Source organism: Argiope bruennichi, chromosome X1, assembly GCF_947563725.1.
Source record: "Argiope bruennichi chromosome X1, qqArgBrue1.1, whole genome shotgun sequence".
NCBI lineage: Eukaryota > Metazoa > Arthropoda > Arachnida > Araneae > Araneidae > Argiope > Argiope bruennichi.
Window position 1 is genome coordinate 35,939,531 of NC_079162.1, and position 23,152 is coordinate 35,962,682.

At 29.9% G+C, this 23,152-nt stretch overlaps 1 protein-coding gene across 1 annotated transcript in view; it reads right to left on the bottom strand.

The window, feature by feature from the left end:
* LOC129958687 (bifunctional peptidase and (3S)-lysyl hydroxylase Jmjd7-like) overlaps positions 1–23,152 on the bottom strand; it is a 76,907-nt gene that overhangs the window by 11,337 nt on the left and 42,418 nt on the right. Inside the window, exons 6-7 of the mRNA XM_056071333.1 lie at positions 15,466–15,539; positions 11,520–11,679 (exon numbers count right to left, since the gene is read on the bottom strand). Coding sequence (XP_055927308.1) covers positions 11,520–11,679; positions 15,466–15,539 — 234 coding nt within the window. The remainder of the gene's footprint in view (positions 1–11,519; positions 11,680–15,465; positions 15,540–23,152) is intronic.

Below are 23,152 nucleotides of genomic sequence, written 5' to 3' on the forward strand. Positions count from 1 at the left end.
AGTGCCTTTCCACGAAATTAAAGAGATTTGGTGGTCGCAATCACATTCATTCTCGGTTTGCACTTTTTCGAAGGGGTTACTTCCACTACTAAGAAACGTGCTCCATCACAAGTGCTCGGTATACAACAATGTCGCAGAAATACGTAATTCTGGAATTGAAGAAGCGAAATGTCGTTAAAGCTACGCATTCGAAATTTTTTTCAGTGTGGATGCAAGATGATGCTCCTTGACACATTACCACATGTGTTCAACAAATGCTGTAACAGCAACTTGGTGATTGAGTCATCTTTCATAACTTCGCAATTTTGTGGTCACCACTATCTCGAATCTCAGTCCGATGGATTTCAGATTCTAGGATTATCTAAAATTTAAGGGGTACACATCAAATCCCTGAGATTTGTCAAATTAAAAGATACCAGAAAACATGAAATTGATAGATTCCTCCAATGATGTTATTGTTGTCAACAACAACCGCATACAATACATTATCGCCTGCGAGGCTGGGAAGACGTTAAAAACTTATAACTAGTTTTCTTCTTCTTTTCTTGTGCTGTTATTGATGCTTTACAGTGCTCTCCTTTGTTGATGTTTTATGCTGTTAACTTTCGTCATATTTTGTAGCTTCAACGCCATTTATATTTTTGAACGCGTTGATCAGTTTGCGCAAGGAAAAAAAGTAGGCGTTGCCGCTCGAAAATTTCGATTTTTTTTTTCACTGTAACTATAATCTTGAATTTTATTATTTTAAATCATTACAATTTCAGGTGCTTTAAATAACAATTTCTGAAATTTCCTTTTGATTGGTTGCGTAGATAAGCCGCCAAGGATCGATATATGGGGGAAGTTTATTATTATTTTTTTATGACCACCCTGTATATGAGTTACATTCTAGCACTTACCAATGCACAACCATAAGTAGTATCAGACTTATTATACCCATGCTAGTTGTTTCTTTCTTGATAAATATACTTGAAAAATAAAATGTCCAAAATTAAGGTCACAAGCAAAATCTGTGAAAACTGATAAACTATTCACTGGTACAGATTTTTTTTTTTTTAAATTTTATTGAAGAAAGAATACAGCAACATAACAATGTGAAAAAGATTTTAATTGTGAACTAAGAAACAAGGTATATCAAAAAGGGTAAATTCATGAAGCAGAGTTAAAGCATTTATCTCAGGAAAGGTCTGTCTAATATGGAGTGTGACAACCGTGCACTGCTATACAAGCCTTAAAAAGAGTTCTCATATTATTTATGAGGGTGTCAATAAATGTTTGTGGCAACAAAGCCCATTCTTTTAAAAGGGCGGTTTTTAACACTTGGATGACTTTAGAAGGGAGGGGGGGGGGTTCAAGTTGTGAAATGGCTCTTCCTAAACCTCCCACACATGTTCAATAAGATTGAAATTCGGAGACTTCGAAGAATAATCCATTAGACGAATATCGTCTTTTCCAATAAAAACATCAATAATCTGAGTTCTGTATGGTAGCGCTTTATCGTCCATAAAAATGTTCAGGCCAATAGCACCCCGGGAAAACCTCAAATAGCGATGTGCGATCGAAAACGTGTAATACTTATGTCTACGAAACATTATACCGCCCTAGACAAGAATTCCTTTGACACCAAATCTGTCGATTTCTTTTAAGCAAGAAGAATAATAGCAAGCTCCTCGTTCTCTCCAGATGAAGATTCGGCGAAAATCACCGTGTGGTGAATCTCGACTCATCGCCAAAATGAACATGCCCCCCCCCCCATTCTTGTCCAAGACTGATGTGTTCGGCTCTGAACAACCGGACTTTCCTGTTGGTTGCAGTCACACTGGGCATAAAGGGCCTTCTCTGCTAGATGTTTATATACTGCCTGCCTGGAAATTCTTATTCCTTATACAGCAGCAAGTTCACGAGCAAGCTGAGGGCAGTTATCAGCCTATGTTGTGCGCTTAATGCCAAAAAGTGATCATGTACAAGTGTTGTTGGTCTTGACGGGCCATTCTAGTGAGAGTACCACTTGTTTGGAATTGATTCCAAAACCTGAATACCACTTTCGGTGCCACTTGTAACCATTGAGCCACCTCCGCTTTAGATTGGTTGACTTCAAACCTGCCAATGGCTCTCCATCTCAAGGAATCATCTGAATATTCTCAACTAGCAATATTCACCTAACTGCAGGCAAAAATTCCAGATGCTTAAACAATCTAATTTTAATAGTTCTACAAAAACTAAATTTAAATAATTTCTTTTTCTAAACAAACCGTTGGAAATTGTTAACCGTTTTTCAAAATATATAAAATACAAATTCTATGAATTTCACTGGTAGCAATTTGGAATTATTTTGAATTGTCAACATGAGTATATTTTAGAGACGTGTGTGAGGGCAGAGTGGCGATTTTGGTTTTAATCAGCAGACAATAAGACGCAGAGAGATAGACTTGCGCTTTTTAACTATCTAGTAATATATATATATATATATATATATATATATATATATATATATATATATATATATATTTGAAAGAAGAGAACTCAAATTATCACTTCTCTGCTTTGATATTCTAGTATTAAATACTAATGACTAATTTTTTTTCCTTACACCATTGCATTTTGAACATAACTTTTCCAACAACAAAAAAGATTACAGCATATTTCATCAATAAAATATAAGAGAAGTAGCATCAAAAACATTTTGGGTGCGAATGAGTTTTAATTTCAAAATTTTCATCATGCAAGAAAACTTGGAATTTCGATTCTCTATTTTAAACTTGAAATTTGACAGAATTAGAATCATTTTGAAGAATAGCAAAGCGTACAACTATTTTCAAGTTGGCTGCTTTATAAGAAAAATTCTTTCAAGTTAAAGAAATAGATTTCATTTTTAAGTTTCAAGTTTGAATAATTTTCTTAAGTTTAAAAGTGCTGACATTATTTTAATAAACATTGTATTCTATCTTATGGTTTAATTTCTTAAGTATATCAAGTATGTATACTCCTTAAGTTACTAAAGTAAGTCAATGAGAGCTATCAAACAAATAAATTTACCTTCAATAATACCAACTATCAAAACTGACTATATATTTAATGTTTATTTTATACATAAAAACTTACAAAAATTGTTGCTTCAAATGTAAGATTAAGGATAAAAAGGCTGTATTTCACACCATGTTCGCCTTTGCTAGAGTACTTATCAAAGTCGCTTATTATTTCATCTTAAAAAAAAAAAAAAAAAAAAAAAAATTTATGAAAAAAATGTTAAGGGGCTAATCGAACCTCCCCGATCTTAGCGATTACAAAAACCAACATCTGTAGAATTAGATCATAGTGACTTAGAAGTTGATTGGAAAAATGTGTTTTATATATATCACTGATGTTGTCATAAGTCAAAGAAGCTGTATTAGTTTGAATTTTGTAACACTTTGAATTTCAGAATATTTTTCTTTGAATATGATTAGTTTTTGGATTTTTTTTTGGGGGGGGGGGCATGAAAATTATTTCAGGAAACTTTTTTCCTTTAATATTTTAAAAATATTTAATACCTAATTCAAGCAAGATATGTTTATCATTAGCTTTTCTTAAATTCCCCTTGTGTTTAACAATAAGTTTGTTTTCTTAATGTTTTAATTTTTCCTGTTTTTCAAAATTCCGTTATATGAAAGTTGGATGGATCCGAAAAGTGAGTATTTGTGTCTTTAAAAAAATGTTGGCAAAAAGTTTATGGCAAATTTTCAATGGTTACTTCTTTTTCAGAAAATTGATCGTTTCGATGCATAATTAATTTTAGCAATTTCACTTGCACGCATTCTCATCCATAACTCCTATACCCTTTCACTCACTTCAACAAACTTTAATACGTTGAGCGTCACGTTAATTCCAGGATACTGGCAGTGAACTTCCCATTCAGGCGACGTCAATCCCTGGGGATTGATAGTGGGTTTTTTGTTGGGCGACATCGATTGCGTGACAGCGGCATTGTCAAGGGTTAAAAATTTAATTGCAATTAAAAAAAGATTGACGACATCATTTTATTGGAATTAATTGAAGCATTCTAAGAAAAGATGTGGTTGAGATTTGCACATATTACAATAAGCAAAGACATGTTTTGTGAGTTTTATCGCTAACGTGTTAGCGCTATAACATTCAATGCAATATTTTTGAGCTTTATACGCCTTTCCTCATATCTTTTGAAATCTGTGAATAATTCTACATGTATTAGCCTTGGTTGGAATTTCCTCGTGTGAATGCCGAAATCTGCCGATTTTTTCTGCATGTTGTGATATTTTTCTTGCCGTTACAGTTTGTAACATATGCAATCATTTTAACGAAAGCATTAAAAAAATATCCGAATATTAATTTTCTATTCTATTTTATTTTTCTCCTCAATGGACAATTTTATGCACTCATTTTGTCAGAGTTTAGTTTAGTTATGTTAACGTCCCGTTTAAAGCAACACTAGGGCTATTTTGGGACAGACCTCGGTCTGATGACGAGGACGACACCTAAGTTGGTACCCTCCCTCCAAACTTCCACACCACACTAGCGAGAGGACGTTCGGTTCCGACGGATTTAGAATGCACCAGACAGGGGCTTCCGAGAAGATAGCTTTTTCTTCTATGGGCCTGGAACAGCAGGAAAGGAGAAACGACTAAGTGATGGTTGCTTTTCGCTTAAGCACATTGCTTATATCCTTTTTCGTTCAGTTGTTTCCTCTCTTCCTTAAATAAATTGTGCAAAATAGCTTTAAATTTAAGCGTAATTAACAGCATCCTTACCCTTTCTTTAGTTGTTGATAATTTTATATAGAGCTATTAAATTTAATTATAAATGAACAGAATCAACACATAAAATGTTTGAAATATGTATTAATTATTTTAAGCTCTGGTATTTGGCATAAAAAATAATTTTCGGGAATAATTATAAAACTGTTTAAGATAATATTTTATTTCTTTCTTTAAAATATTTTGATGGACAATTTTTTAGCACTATTTGAAAGTAAAAAATTATAAAAAATCACTGAACTTTAATGTGAAATTACCAGAGCCACGTCAGCCATCTGATTTTCGCCGTTGAACTTTGCCTCTAAATGTTTTTAAAATTTTTTTTAGCAATTTAAATTCTATTATTAATATTAATACTTTGTTTCCATGGATACAACTAAGATGAGCTGATGATATCCAGTTTTCTTTTTCTTTTTTTGCCTTTACTTAACTTTGCATTACTATTTTTGAGTTTGGAATAATTATTTAAAAATATATTAATAAAAAACAGATATAAATTTTTGACCGTGCTCTTCTTTTGTTCGTTGACATGTACAGCATATGCGTGCAATATTTAAACCTAGAATTTTACTTAATATTATTTTTTTAAAAATCCTAACCGTATATTTTCTGAGTGCTGAAGACTTTTATAGTCTGTTAAAATACATTTATAAATTTTGAAACTTGCTAGAAAAAATTTAACGATGTCTTCATCTGGATATGTCAACTTTCCTTTATCAATATCAAGCAAATATCCTTTAGCAACAGTGTTTGTCATTTCAAAAATCAATTCTTCTTCCACTGACAATAATTTTATACAGTCGCTACTTTGCAAATAAGCTTGTATTCCGCATATCCAGAAAGATAAATATACAAAGGAATCAACTCTTCTTCATCCGTAAAATTATAGAAAACTACACTTTTCATTTCGAATTCTGAAATTTGGAAGGGTGATTCTTTTTCAGAAAAATTATTAAAAAAATTTCTTTCAAATGAAAAGAGCCATATTTTTTTAATGCAATTTTAACACGGTATTAATTTTTTTTTTCTGCTTGTAAAATTTGTTCAACAGAAACACTAAAGTTACACCACACAGCTGTCTGTATTGTCCAAAGGAGGATCTGTTTGATATTTGCCAGTTAAGACGTAGCTATTAGGAGAAATTTGTAACTGATAAATAATTATATCTCTCATTGTTTTTGGTTGTATATTCGAATGAACAAAAGGTTTCCGTAGTCAATTTTCACAATTTTTTTGACCTGAATTAGAACTTTTTTCCTATTTATTTATCCATTTTTCCAGAAACAGTAGCCAATCGTCACAAATTTTTTCGAAATGTTTACTATTTTCTTCTAATTTCTCATAACCTTTTCGAGAGCTTTTTATATTTATTATGCTCCACTATTTGTTGATTATTTCAATGAATTCAATTCATCGAAAGCAGAGTCATTCAATCTCTTTAAAGTTTTTGCATTTGTTAAATCAAATATTTTTAAACATAAGCCATCATTTTGCCTTTCAATATTACAGATAGTTTTATTTATCCTAAATAATAATGTTATTCTTTTTGAACTTTAGAAGCTATCGACTTGTTTACAATTATTTAAAAAAGTAAAATATTTCCTGCGAAAAAAGTTTTTAAAAAATTGAAAGCAAAAAATTAGGGAAACAAACAAACAAAAAAAAAAAAACAAAAAATAAATAAATAAAATAAAATAAAATAATAATGGTTTTCTGTGGAGTCAAAAAAATATTTTATAAGCAAACAAAGTAATTTTGCTATTAGTATTACACAAATTGGATTATATGAATTGTTAAACCACTCGGGTTTACACTCGGCAATGAATAAAGAAAGTCTAATGCTAAGAGACAAGAAAGGATTTTAGGCATATACATCACATTAAAACTTATAACTCGAAAAAAAAATTGCTATCAAAGAAAAATAATTAGTTTTAATTACTCACATGATAAGTGATACGGTACTTCGTTTTAGTAATCCAGAAGCGATGTCATGGAACTTTAATGCAAAAAATGCTAAAAAATCTTCACAATCACAAACGAACGGACGCTAGGGACAATGGATATCAACTGACCAAATACAGTCCATCGCTTAGTTAAAATCGGTAATGGCGGAAACGGTCACTGTTTCAGGCCCATAGAACTTTTATTGCTCTCTTTGTTTTTGGAGGCCCCGACCAGACCCACTTACACGACGGTTCTGCGGTGAAATCGGATCTCGAACCTGAAGCCCCCCGGTTCCGAAGGGCGTATAGCTAAAAACAGCATGGGGCTGGAAAGCCTGGCTTGAACATCAACACACCCAGAAAGCGTAATGGTGTAGGGGTGCATGTCATATCAGTCAAATGGATGACTTTATTCTGTACAGGGAAACAAAAATAGTGACAAGTATGTTGGTATGTTGAAGGATCAATTGTTTCAAAATGCACATGAGATGTTTCCAAAGCAGAAATAAATATTTCAGTAAGATCTACATCCTGCCATACATAATTAATTTTAAATTTCATTCCAGTTAAGTTCTGACCTCTGTATCGAAACATTCATTATTTTAGGTTAAGGCTGCGTTTGCAAAACGTTGGTATAGCCAGGAAACTCGTCAAATTTAAACCTCATTGAGAATTTATGGAGTATAATGGGAAAGAAATAACTGAGAATCATCCCAGAACAAAACTTAAATTTCAAGAAATATTAATTAAAGTTTGGTACCATGAAATACCGAAAGAAGTGTTGAAAAACCTTGTGGATTCTATGCCTAACAGAGTGGCTGCTGTGATCGAAGCCAGAGACGGTCCAAACAAATATTAATTGCTTTTCAGTTAACTTGAACTCTTTTATTATCTTTTCTGATCAAAAGAACTTGAATTTTTTCTCTTTACTAAATATTAATTCGGGGAACAAAAATGGTCTCCAATACTGATAATATGTATTTTTGCTTGTATTTTATTCTTTTTGAAATTAAATAAGTTTTTTTTTTGTTCAATAACTTAATTATATCTTGTCTTTAGATTAATTTGACATACTGACATAAAAAAATATTACTTTTGGGGAGTTTTTTTTGAAAAAATGTGAAATTTCTCAGACTTGCAATACTTTTGACCAATAGTTTGTGTGTGTGTATATATATATATATATATATATATATATATATATATATATATATATATATATATATATATATATATATATATATATATATATATGGCTTTCGTATTATAACGAAATACCGTACACACAAGGTGTTCTGAAATAGACTGACGGTTTTCAAAAATGCATAACAAGAAAACCATTAAAGTTAAAAAAAAATAATCTTACAGCAAATTCATATTACAGACCATAAAATTTTCATCCCTCCGTTTTTGGTTTTAATTCAAAAAGTTGTCGATAGATAGCACTGCAGACAGTAAATATGTAAATAAAGAAATAATTGAAAATCACATCACAATTTTCCGAAATCTTTTAATAAAAGAAAATCACAGTACAATATTTTCGAAATGCCCACCATCAACCGCAATCAAATATCATAATAGGACAAATTGGTAGACATTTTTTTGAAACCAGAAAGGATAAAGGGACCTGCAGCACCATCTAAGGATAACTTTTTGAACTGAAACCAAACCTACGAAAGGAAAAAGTTATGTCCTGTCACATGAATTTGTTGCCAGAATTGTCTTTTCACCTTAACCGTTTTCCTGTTATGCATTTTTGAAAATAGCCATATTGATCATTTTATGACGATACCGTATTCGGATTTTCAAAACAAAACACAGTTTGAAAATAATTATACAGTTAGACAAATTTTGGGCATATATATATAAATCACTCCACCAAAGATTTTAAAAATTCGCACTTAATGTGTTAAGATACTGACATGGTCATTTTATATCAATATACCCAAAATGAAAATATCACCTTCAATAATATTATAATCATCAGCAAATAGTCACAAAGATACTTTATTAAACAGTGGAGTATTTAAAATATGAACAAGGCAATAAACAGATTTATAACCACCTCTGCACTTAAAAAAATCTTTTATAATCTTTGTGACAATTTTTAATTCTTAAAAAGAGAGAGATTCTTATATTTTTGCAGTTTGTTGTCATATTGTAGGGTTATAACACTTTGCATTCTTTATGCTATCATTCAATTCATCTAAAACTTTTTCAACAACTTTATTATTTACTGTATAAAAAATGATTTTCAGTATAATCTGAAGTTTCAAATAAATCTACATCAAAAATATCCTTATATACATTTAACACTCAAATGAAATTGAATTAATCAGTGTTGGTAAAGAGTACTTTATAAAAAAAATTATAATAGGATTAAAGTTATTGTGAAAAGTTATTTATAAAATACATACCTTTTGCCGGTAATGTTACATTTGAAACAAAAAAGATTTACAATAACAATAGGATTTGTAAATCTTTATGTATAAATTTAAGTACTAAATATAAAGGTTGATGGTTGATATCATTGAAGGTAAATTTATATATTTTATAGAAGATTGATCTATACTTAAGGAATTAAAACACAAGATCATACCTTTCAACATTAGTTACCAAGTCACCAATAGCATTTCTTGCAGATATATAACATTTAACGTAGTATCAACAAATTACTGAAGAATAGATATTTCCAAAGAATTAATTACAACAAATATTTTCAAACATTATTCATTATTACTAAACAGGCATTTATTATTGACTAAATTATTTAAGTGAAATACAAATTACATAACATGATTTGATTGATCAAATTATTTGACAGACATTTACAATTCTTTTTCATTATATAGCAATCACTAGCTTTTTTAAATCATCGTTGCTCAGTTTAACGAGTAATATATATAAAAACTTAAGTCAATTCCTACTTTCGCAAGAATTGAGCTCGCATTCCTCAACTTCATGTGAAAAATACTAAAATCCTTGCATTTTACCGAGTGAGCTACTGCTTGTTGATTTAAATTTTCATTACAAACTGTTAAAACTCTATTGAAAGTATAAAAAATTAATTAAATTTAATAATTAATTAATTAATATTTGAAAAAAGTGTATTAACATCAAGTGTCATCCACTACAAGTTTTAAAAAATGTATTTGAACTTGAGTGAATGAATAAAGAGTATTTTATTAACAATTGAAAATTTGAACCAGATATATAAATATATATAGAAAGAGTATGAACTAATAATAGGAATTGAAAAAAAAAAAAAAAACTCCCACATACATTTTTATTATGAGGAGCGACTCCGGTGTTTTTATATTCATGCTAAAGCAAGATTCCGTTTTTTTCTCCCCCTAACTACACTGAAAATTTTTTCACTATCAACAATGCTGTAAACAAGAATTCGGGAAGTGGATATATTCGATGTTTTCTGTAGTTTTAAGTATATCTAAACTTTTTGAAACTTTCCTTAGTTTTTTACTATATATCTAACTCCGTATACTTTATCTAATTTTAGTAGCAACTACAGAAATTCGCAAGCTGTTGAAGGGAATACGAGATGGAATATAATTCAATCTAGAAATGTTAAAATGAAACCAATTGAACAATGAAAACTGAATGAATGAAGAATGTAAATTGAAAGAATTTTTCTCTTAAAACAACCAATTTCAAAATAGTTGCACGTCATGCTATTCTTGAAACTGACAAAAAACATAAATTCCATGCTTAAAATAGTTCCGCGTTTTGTTATTTCTGAAACTGATAGAAAATAGAAATTCTAAGTCTAATTTTACCAAATTTCATTGAGCAAGAAAAACTCACTTATACTCAAAATGTTTCTAATATGACTCCTCTTACATTTTATAGACAAAATATGCTCTAATCGTGTTTGTCACTGGAAAAATTATATTCATAATGGAATCAAATTTAATTGAATGGGAAATCATATTGGAATCGAATTTAAATTATACAAAAAAATCAGTCAAAGCTAGCTAATTACAAGAAAATCAGATCCTTGTAAAAGTAATTAATTTTTAAATACAGCTTTTATGAGAATCAATATTAATAAAACCTCCAAACTTTTTATATCTTAAAAGACAGAGAAAGAACGAATAAAATGTTAGTGGTGAAAGAAAATGAGACTGAAAAATCAATGTCACTTCGAGGAATTTAGTCAAAATAAATCTTAGTCCTTAAAAACACTCAGAAATTTTTCAAAGTCAAACAGAAAGATAAAAATAATCCTCTCCTGGTCTTAGGAATGGTTGAGAGGAAAATGGGGAAATTTTCTGTTCTTTTATCATCTAAATCCAAGTCAGCTGATATGAAAATATACTAGCTTTGGTGTTTTATTTCTACTGCTGAGGCAGAAGGATTACCATGATTGTTAAAATTTAGTTTGATTCTAAATGACTTTCTTAACAAAAATCAGTTCACATTTATTGATAAATATTAAATAAGTTTATGGTAATTTCCCAATAAAAATAACTAAAATCAGAAAATGCTTAGCAATAAAATTAGGATACAATTATTTACATGATAAACCGATATTAAACATTCCACCTGCACAATTTCATTGTTAAACTTATCAAAAGGATCATTGTTTATCTGACAGATGTCTTTTATACAAATCACAAACTGAAATACAAATGTACATGACCCACACATTTTTTAATCGTATCAAATAAATTGCATATTAATTCATTCAAGTGAACATGCATAATTCTGGTTATTTCACATAATTCTGAATTCTAAATAATTTTAAAGCTAGCAATAATAATTCAGAAAAGAGGTAAGTAAAATTTACCTGCAATGGAATAAAATGGTTGACGAACTTCATGATACCACATGGCTGGTATATACAAACATTCACCAGGTCTCAACTGAACGTGATATGATTTTGTTTTAGAATACATTAAGTACTTCTCCCGCGATTTAGGTCGTATATCGATGGGTATCCCTTTTACCTATATGAACCATTATTAAACATATACAAAATCAAACAAAAAAGCAATTACTCAATATAATTTTCATATAACTTAACTAATGTTAGTACTATAACATTAGTTAAGTTGTATGTACATATGTAACAATTTTAATCAAACAGAGCACATGACAAAAATTTTTATTTTTTATATAGGTACAAAATAAATATTAAATATAATTTTTTTTTAAATATTCAGGTATTTGCAGAAAAATGTTCCACAATATAAACATAAAATAAAACATTCCTATGTTTTTATATGGGGTATAATTAAAATGTAAAATATTCTGAATGTAAACATTTGTTGCAAATACTATTGTGGACCATTTGATGAAACTAAGAAAAAAATGACATGCCACATTTTAATGCAAATGATGGGCAGTAGGGTGAAATGAAAATGGCCTTAATTATTTTTTTATTTTTATTTTTTAGATTTTAGTTTTACAATAGTGCGGAAAAATTGCCTTTTAGTTCAAAATTAATATTAAGAAATTTGTTGCAACATTACATTATCTTGAAGCGTTGCAAAGATCTTGAAATTTCTAAAAAAAATTGAAAAAGGAAATTTTTGAAAAGGGCCTTTAAAAATTTTTTAGATTTTAATTTGGCAATAGTGGTAAAAAGTTAGCTTTTAGGTTCAAAAAGAATTTTAAAAAATTCTGGTTGCACTGCAATAATATTTCGAGGTACAGCAAAGAGCTTAAAATTCGTAAAATAAATAAATAAAAAATAAATAAAAACTTTAATAAAATATTTTTATGAATTTTTCGCTCATATAATGTTACAAAAGATTATTTTAAATTCATATATAAGCATTACAATTGGAAACAATTATTAATTACAAAGCATAATAATAATAAAATATTTTTTATGTACAATTTTGCATTTCTTACTTCTGTATCCTTAATGATTACAAATGCTACAGCTGCAAAATGTTTGCTTCCACTTCAATGTCACATTAAACAGTTTTTTTTTTTAAATTAAATTTTGGCATATTCACATACGAGTCAATTTTTGCTCTTGTGTATCCTTCACATGCGATTGAACCACAGAACATTTTGAGCCGATTCAGCCAGCAGTTTCACAACTCTTTCCTCTGCTTGTATGTGACAAGGAAGCCAGGGAAAGTCGATAACCGAGTCCCTTATACTATTCGGTTCAGCTTCAAATGCCTTCTGTATAAAGTTTTAAATTAATTTTAAACCGTACAAGCACTTGGTAGTTTTTTCGCTTCTTGTCTATTTGATGGGCCTGGTTGGCTAGTCTCCTTTTGCAAAGAACACTGTTGTTCTTCAGCGTTGTCATTGTCGGCAGTAATCGTTTCTGATGCAATAGTATCTTTTGCCCGTTCTTGATTAAACTTAACTATTCTCAGTCGTTCTTCATTCTTTCTTGCTTCTTTCTTCCTCAAAGCGCTCGCAGCAACAATACCAATGTTACCTATAACTATTTTCCTGTTAGAGCATTGATCGTTTAGAAATTTTTATTACATAACTGGCACTTTTTTTATACAAAGTACTATAAAAAAAATCTAGCTTTTCTGAATTCTGCGAGGTTAAAATTAACCTTATCTGAATATTTTCTGATTTTAGACTTTAATAAATTCCTCTATTTAGCATGATAAGCTTTTATCATTTGAGAAATTCTTTTGAAGAAGCAACTGGAACAGAAGCTCTTGACCATATTTGTTCTATTATGGGAACTAAAGTGTCACATTTTTCGCTTACAGAAGGATCCTTCTCTGAAGCAATTTTGAGGTTATGTCTAATATAAAAGACACACAACACTAGATTCGTCAGTAGCGTGTTCAACTTCAAGCAAATCACTTTAGCGGTATGGTAAAGCGCGAGGATAGAACCTGGGACCTTGTGGTTCGCAGTCCAGTAACTTAACAGGATACAAAAGCATATGCTCGTGTAGCGTAGTTGTTAACTGGTTTATATGCTTCACCACATCACTAAATTTTTCAAAAACAGAACACCCCAATATCTGTCTTGTCTTCTCTAATTTAGACGGAGCCATTTTTACTCACAGGAAGACGCACAAATCAGTTACGATAATCAGTTGCACAGTAGACGGAGGGGACAGCCAACTCAACTGAAATCGGCAAAGCTGCTGTTCTGAAACCCGCTCTGTCCTTGTCACCGGAGGCAGACAAATCTCGGCCTTACCTCAATAAAACCGCTCTGGTGACGACTCAGTGCCATGCCAGTGCAATAGTAAAACTATTTTGATGCTTTTATTCATATGAAAATGCCCATTTAAAGCTTTTTATTTCACAATCGAAACACGCAAAAATCTTTAAAAAGCTGCAAAAAGGGCCCTTTTTTAACAAAAAAAAAAAAAAAAAAAAAAAAAAACTTTAACGTCCTTGCGGCATCTCAAGATATATTCTAATATCTTTTATAATTTTTATTTATCTTATTTATACCAAAAGGCAACTTTTCAGTGCTACTACAAATTAAAAATAAAAGATTGATCATTTCGTTAAAAAAAAAAAAAAACCCTTTAAAATGTAGGAAAAATTTCAATTTTATGAAACTTTGAGGTCCTTTGCGGCACCTCAAGACCAACTCCAATATTTTTAATACTTATAATTTTTTTTTCACGAAAAGGCTTAACCACACTATTATAAATTACAAATTAAAACCGATTTTTTCTTTCCACCCTAATGGGCAGTATGTGTTTAGCACAATTTATTCATAGCCTTCTTGTAAAAGGATGGGGCAATTAAAAAAATAAGGAAAGCAATTAAATTGTCGATTAGAGAAAGGAAATGACTTTACACCAGACTATTTGTAGTGGCAATGCCACTTAAACTATTGTATTTTAATTAAACTATTATCTATTTGTAGTGCTCTTCTTTCAGATGTTCCACAAATTCCAACAAAAATTGCACACCACTGGGTTCTTATAGACAAAAGCAGTCTTTTGAATAGTAGTCCTCATATGTGAAGTGAAAAGGGTCCCATATAAAAAATATCTAAACCATTTCGTTTTACGATTTGGCATGTTATAAATACTATTTTAAATATAATTATTAATTCAATGCTACACAGCATATATCAAATGTACGCAAAAAAAAAAAAAAAAAAAAAAAAAAAAATCAACGCTCTAAAACGCAATTCAAAACAAGTTTGCGTTTTTTTAAAGCATTATAGTTTTGAGCTTTCAGAGGCCAAATTTCATTTCATCACCCTTCTCAAATTCAAATGAAGGTAATTGATATCCAATGCAATTTAAATTTGATGGTGAAATTTACTAAAGCATATCTTAATCTTATAATTATTGCTGAGCTATAATTATTACTGTCTGGAATTATTACATATATAACAAAAAATAATTACTATAAATGGAGTAAAAAAGTAATAATTACTAACAATGGAATTTTCATACTGCCACCTATTATTAACATGGCCCATAAACTTCGCTTTCATGGAAACGTTATTTCCAGGGTTGAATTAATTTACATGAACTGAAACAGCATATCACAGCTGCTATTTAAACTAAAACTGTTTGAACGTTTGCAAATGCACGAAAAATCGAGTATACTAATTATATCTACTGCACACAATCAGCTTTTGTATTTCAATTACAAAAAAATTTGTTGATATACCTTCTAGTTTTTGTTTCACATAATTTTGCAATGTGTCCAGTAATTATCAGGCATTCTGTATCGAAAAACACTCAAAAGTTCCTTTGGAACTTTCGCAGTTTGCATTATAGGAATCGATACTGCACATAAAAACAATATAAATAAAATTACTACCTCTTCGTTCAAATCATTCATTTTCCACGATTTCTTTTTCATATCGTAGCTCCATTGATATTTCTTATATTTTTCTGTAAGAATAATAATATATGGTAAAGAAAGATTCATTGATCTCTCAAGAAACAATGTGTGAAAAAAGTTGTAATGAAACAATAATTTTATTTATGAGTTCCATTAGAAAATATACCTAAGAAAGTTGCATCACTTTTAAATACGATCATTTAAACAAGTAAATTTAATTTATTTTTAAATTTTTACCATACAATTGCCATATTTAAAGCGCAGCATTAATTTATTAAAATCATTCTTAAATTATTAAGAAGATTATAATTTTCACTTTATTTATTAACATTATTTACTGCTTGTTTATTAATAATGTATTACTTATTAAAATTTCTAATATTAGTTAAATCTTTAATGGCATAAAAATAATTATTAGAATTTTATTATGATTCCACTAGTTTTGAATTATTTAAGTTCCATTTTATCTCAATACCAATTTTGGATCTAACAGCAAAATTTTATAATACATTATGTTATTCCTCACTAAATTTATCCTTTAATTTAAATAAATAATTTTATCCTAAATTTTGTTAAGAAATAAAAAATAAAAATGTATCACGACATATGTAGATCATATGCTATATGACAATATTGAAATAACTTCATTGTGCAGCCCAAGTAACTTATAATTTTCATCTATGTATACACAGATTAAGGCAAATAATAAATTTAATAATCAGAAATTGTAATGAAAGTGCATATAATCCTAAGAAGTTTATTGTCACAGAGATGACACTTAAAATACAAATCTTGCAGATCAAATTTCTTATGCTCTACGAAATTTTAATGCACAATCATATGTTCAGAATTCTACAGACATTGATACCATCGCTTTTGGAAACAAGGGATTTGCTTAATCGTGATTTATTTTCAATATGATGCCCACTGAGAACTTGTAGATTTCAGCTGTTTAATAAGAACTAACTTTCATATAGAAATATGTGCATATACTTCTGCTTCTTTTATTATTAGCTGCTCCATAATAAAGCAAATCATAACTCTTATTCTTCAATATATATATATAAATATATAAATTAAATTTTAAATGCATATTTTTTAAATGTTAATATTTATTTCTATAACACTTAAGAAGAACAACGTATCCTATTGTAAAACAAATTTTTGGTTTGGCAAGCCTACATATTTTCTAAGCATATGATGTTTTGTTTCATAATAATGCATGGTCTTTATTGGAAGAATTTTAAAAACTTTTAAATGTGTATTTTTTAAACCTTGATATTTATTTCTGTATTTGCACAACGTCTTCTATTATAAAAAAAATGTTATTTTTTTTTTTTTTTTTTTTTTTGACAAAAACAAAGTCAACTTTTATAAGACTATATTTTTTAACAACAAAGATCTGAGATTTTTTCAACAATTTTTAAAATAACAAATAACCAGTTTATTTAGATGGATATATCATTTCCGCCAATTCTGATGTAGAAACAAAGCTAAACTTGACCAAACATTTTGTATTTGATCAGAACACTTAATTTTATTTATAGTCTCATAAAACGAAAAACTAAAGCCTTCCGGAATGATTACCATCACAAGACTGGCAAAACTGCTATGAAATTGATAATAGAATAATGCCATGGTCTAAATCAGTTTTTACTTCATTTTTTAATGGAAAAGAATAGCAATGTTCAGAAATAGCCATACTATAAAAAAATTAACATTTCTAACTTATGAAATTTAATAAACTTTTTTGATGTATAACTTTCCAAAAATTAAATTAAAAAACTGCTTTTTAAAATATATGCAAAAAAGAAAAATTCTTACTTTAACTTTTAAAAAATTACAGAAAAACATGATTATATATTTTACAAAGAAATAAAAATGTTTCAATAAGTTCTAGTTTTCATAAATAGTGGAAAAAGATTCATGAAGTTACAAAAAGAAAAAAGCTTTGTAGTTAGAAGCAAAATGAAAACAAAAAATGCCACTTGAAGCACTTTTTTTTAAAACTTTTTTGAAAAAGCGCGCGACAATATAATGCACTGCTGCAAAGTTTAACAAAACTTATCAAATGAAGAATATTCATTTGACCATGAACTGCTTTAAAATGTTTAAATCAAACCAAAAAAGCATTTTTCTTCTTTCATCACGACATTAACAGCGGTAAAATAACGTGACTCAATGATTCGAAGAAGCGATATTATTTTGAATTTCATTATAATAAATACCACATACAAACTGTGTCCAAAACTAATTTTTCAGAAATTATTAAATCTAAAGAAAATGCATTCATTCAAACAAAATTGGTATAATTGAAAAGCTACTCTTTAAATCTTTAAAACGGCGTAAAAATAATTTTTGAGCTATAATATGCTTTGATGTTACAACGAAAACATGTTCGAATTCTCTTTTTATTTTTAAATTAACTTTCTAATTAAATTCTGAAAACAACATTCTTCGTTGCCTCTAATATCCTATCCTAGAAGTAACTTACCAAATTTCATACTTTTAACTTCAATGGTTTATGTTGCATGTCCCTCTGTCAATCAAGACAAACCTTTATATATTAAGAAAGGTTTCGTTGGGCCAAAACATTCTATAAGAGATATAAAAAGGGGGAAGGGAAAATCGTTATAAAATGAAAGAATCTGAACCCTAAAAAATAAAAGTTTTGAAAAACTTTTTTTTTTTATTTCTTAAAAAATTTTAAGTATCAGATCTAGTAGCCCCCCCCCCTCCCTTTGTAAAAACTAAAATTTCGGGATATTGGTCCAACAAATAATTTTTCAAAGGATGAGGACATAAAAAAAATATTACGACCATTGAAAATTTATGGGTTCAAATTAAAATCTCATTATACTAGATTTTACGCGATAAGTAAACGTAATTACATACCGCAATTAATTACAATTCAATATATAGTGCGTCTCAAAAATATATATACATTAGATTTTTTTTAAAAATAAATACAGGGTACGTAATGAGAAATTGCTGCAAAAAGTAAGAACTTTTTAAGCACCTTAGCCAAAAAATTAAGTACCTTTGTACATGTATGCATATATAAACCTGCGTATTTTCTAAGCATAATATATTTTCAGTTTTATAATAATGCATAATTTTTATTAATTTTTTTAAATTAATTTTAAATATGCATTCTTTAATTTTTAATATTTATTTCTATATTTGCATACTGCCTCCTACAGCCAAACAAATGTCTTTTTGGTTTTGATAAAAACAAAAAAGGATCACAAAAATGAAAATCTATCAATACCAAAAAATTAAGACAACTTTTATATAATTAACAATTAGGATATTTGACTTTTTTCATTGTTTTTTAATATAACAAATTACCAGTTTACTTAAATGGATAAAATGGTTTAATTCTACATCAATGGTATTTTCAGAATACCATTGATGTAGAAGCATAGCATGACCAACAGCTTATATTTGATTTTTATGCATGCAACAAACGAAAAGGATTTGACATAGATGGGAAAGAAAGCGCAAATTTCCTCCAGCATTAACTCTATATATTTAGAAATTCTAGTTGCAGTTTTATAAAACTAAGAGCTAAGAGGAATTCCGGAAGGGCTACCATCATAAGACTGGCAAACTCGCCATAAAATTGACGATATAACAAATTCATACTCTAAATCGTGCTTATATATATATATAATGATATTTTAAACTTTAATTTCAGAAATTTCCAAGGTTTTATCTTAATTTAGCCCATAGTAACTTCATTCTAAAATATTCTCTTATTCTGTGATCCAATTCCAATTTCTCTACTTTATTAATTCAAGACAAACTTTATAAAATTGCTGAATTGGCTAAACGCCGACACATTCTCACGCTCCACGTGAAGGGCTAGAAAAATGTCCAATAAGCACATTCTTTTTTAAAGATCCCTGTGTTTCCCTTACTTGTGATTGACATGCGTCAGAAATCTCTATCAGAATCTTAATAATATATTAGCACTGTACATTTTTTTTCCCTATCCATATCTCATGTTATATAAGACGAGGGATAATTTATTTCGTTCTTCTTCTCCACTTCTGCTTTTGTGCCTTGTTCGCGCCTGCTTGTAAATAATGCCTGCTTCTCCAAGATGAAATAAAACGACGCCACGAAATCGAAAGTCTTTTCACTGTCTTTGAAACTGCATTATGCTTCACATAAAATACGCACACACACACTTATATAAAGCTCAGTGTGTGTGTGTTGGAGCTCTACAGGCCAGATTGTTTGACCTACAGCTACCAAATTTGGCACATGCATACCTTGGAGGTCGGGAATGTGCACCTGGGGCTCTTTTTTGAATTTTGAATTAGAATTTTAATTATTAATTAAAAACCTAACTTTCCCGCCAAAAAATCTTTTCATTTCCCCTTAGCCAAATGAGTAAGGCTTCATTTCCCCCCACGCTAACGAGGATAGGCTTAAAATATTTTCGACAGATTATTTCAAACTATTCTGTTTATTTTCTTAGTGTTTGATGCATTTAAAATTAAACATTGTTAATTAATCGATCTTTCAGATTCATTCTGAAGTACTTTTGAATTAAAATAAAACAGAATAAAAGAAATTAAAAATTTCTACCCCAACTGAGGTAGAAAATTCACGCAATTCACGGAACGTTAATTAAGCTAACACTAACCACACCACTCTAGTTAACACTAAGTTTGGAATAAACTTCTTAACTACCTAACTCTATACATATACTTCAATTTGGCACATACAAAAAGCAATACCTTTTCTTTTCTACCACTTTTCGGCAAGTGGTAGAAACCTCTTGTAAATGTTTAAGGTGGGTCCTTTCAAAAATTAAAATAATTATAAAAGAATTTTCTTTTTTGCGATGATTAATAGCTCTTTATCATATAGCTAAATGATTTTTAAAATCTTACAATTTAGAAGAAGTAAAATAGTTAAGTATTTATCGACATTTTTGACAGCTTCATTTTTGAAAATTAATATTTTTATTTGATTCAAATTTTTTTATTTCGAATATCAACATAAGTATCTACTACTTTTTCAAAATCAAAAATACGGGCGAATTCAATTTTGAAGAAAGTTTAATTGGCAGTATAGATGTACAGAAGAATCTAAAATGTGCACATTAAGATTTTCAGAATTTAAATCTATGATTATAGTTATCGGTTAGAAAATGGATGTCAATCTCAATCAATGAAATCTATTCAGAGATGGAACAGTTTAAAAAAAAACTGAAAGAGTGGAGCATTATCCCCGAGTAGGTAAACCCATCGTTATTCATGGGACGGTAGACTTGGCCATGAACATTTCCATCCCACGGAAACTGTTAATCAAGAAAACAAATAACTGCAGCTTTCGAAATTCACCGTTCAAGATATCTTACACAAGAGATTAAAATTACATACCTACAAAATTCAAATAATGCAGAAACTCCTAGCAAACGATCACACACTGAGATACAATCTGGTCGTTAATAAGCTCCATCAAGTGGACAGAACATTAATTTTGGAGAATACAGGGATGACGGTTGAGCAATATGAGGATTTTCGGTTCCCCTAATTTGCGAGTTCTCCATATTGAAAACTATGGATCAGAAAATGTGCTTTGCCCGAGAACTATATGTTGTCAACATCGAGTTCACCTTCAGCCACCAGCTGCAGCATAGCGTTCGCGAAATTATAGCGTGCATTAATTATATTCGGAATCGGAAGTTGGCGAGTCTGGATCTTGTACGGGAAAATTTCAAAGAGTGGCGCACGAGAAGTTGTGTTGACATTCTTCGGAGTCCAGAACGGGATGAAATCCGGTGGACGGAAATCTGGGGCTAGTGTAAGATAATCGGTTTAAGCATTCGATTCTGTAACTGAAACGTCATTTCCAATACGGTCATCATTCACATTCCTCGTTCGTTCGAATTTTTGGAATAAAGCCTTTATCGCATTATCTGACTGCCCTTTCCAAAGATCAAATTTCCTTTGGAAACTGCGCCTCGTTTGAACAGGAACTCATGCTCTAGGCAGTGGAACTTCAAAATAAGAAGCATCCGCTGTTCCTTGGGGAAAAAAAAACCTTTTGACCCAGCGAACTTGCAATCTGAACAGCACACATTATTTGCTTCACGACGAAGCACAAAATGATGATATCAAGTACACCTGATCGCCTCCTGCACCTTCCTGTCGGTGGTAATGCTAACTAAATCTGCAATTAGATGGAATAAATTTCCCAAGCGTAAAGTCGCAAGCGATACATTTCTGCCATATTCGGCCTTTTTTTTTTCAATTGATTCTCAAAATATATCAATGATTTTTGGTGGAACACGGTATTTAGATATGTTGAAAATTTTCACTAAACATAAGATCGAAAGCTATGATAATGTGGATCTGCACACTGGTCAATGTCTATGCGTAATTGCTTCGACCAACATTTCCCACCAGATGAACAGGTTAAGGTGATCCGATTCCGTGACCTTCTCGTCCGCTAGATTTCACCCTCTCAGATTTTTCTTCATACTCATCAGATTCTTACCATAAAACTACTTGTCCTCATGTATAAAAACTTCAGAAGCGAATCACTGTTGTTTATTCATTCATTATCTACTCGAATGCTTTCAAAAGCACAGAATGAAAGGGAGTATGACTTAGATGTATTACAAGCCACCAAGAGATCTTATATTAAAATCGATTAACTTTTGAAATTATGCCTCAAGTTAATGATTACATTTTATTGCTACTGTTTCTAGATTTTTTTAGAAAATTCATTTTGTAAAGTGTCCAACAATTCTCGATCACCTTGCGTATCACACACGCTTCATTATTGATCTGTATTGACATATAAATACAAAAGTTCATATCTTTCTGAAATGCAGATAAGATCTCTCAAATACAAATTTATTAGATTTTAAAGTAAAAAGTGAGACCAAATAAACAATCCAAGTTTTCTAGATATTTTTATTGAAGACTAGCTGGTACACGGCGCGTTGCTTCCGTAGAAGAAATTTTGGAACTATCGTTTAAAATACCTCTTTAGTTTAATTAGGAATGATAGAAACAATGATATCTATTTTCTTGTCGACAGTGGATACATCCATTGAAATTTTATGATATACAAAGGAGAAGTACAAATAATATTATATATATATATATATATATATATATATATATATATATATATATATATATACTTTATAATTCAAGTGCTTTAGGATAGACATTTTTTTTTTTTCTGTCTTCAGGAAAAATCAATCTCTCGGCTGTCCGACTCGTAAGCCTCCAGTATACAACTACTCTAATTTCAATTTAATTAATTTTCAAGATTTTAGCTTAATTTAGCCCATTGTAATGTAACTTCATTCTAAAATATTCTCTTATTTCGTGATCCAATTCCACTGTCTCTACTTAATTAATTCAAGAGAAACTTTGTTAAATTGCTGAATCAGCTGAAATCTAACTTTCCCACACTGCGCATGAAGAGGCAAAATACCGCTGATGAGGCAAATTCTTTTTTAAAATCTCCCTGTGTTTCCCCTGCATTCTCCGCGTGTGTAACGAAAATCCCTATCGAAATCTCGTAATATATTAGTACCATGAAGAAATGTTTTCCCTATCAAAATCATAGGTTGTATAAGACCAGGGATAAAATGTCCAAAAGCTTTTTCCTCATTCCTTTTCTG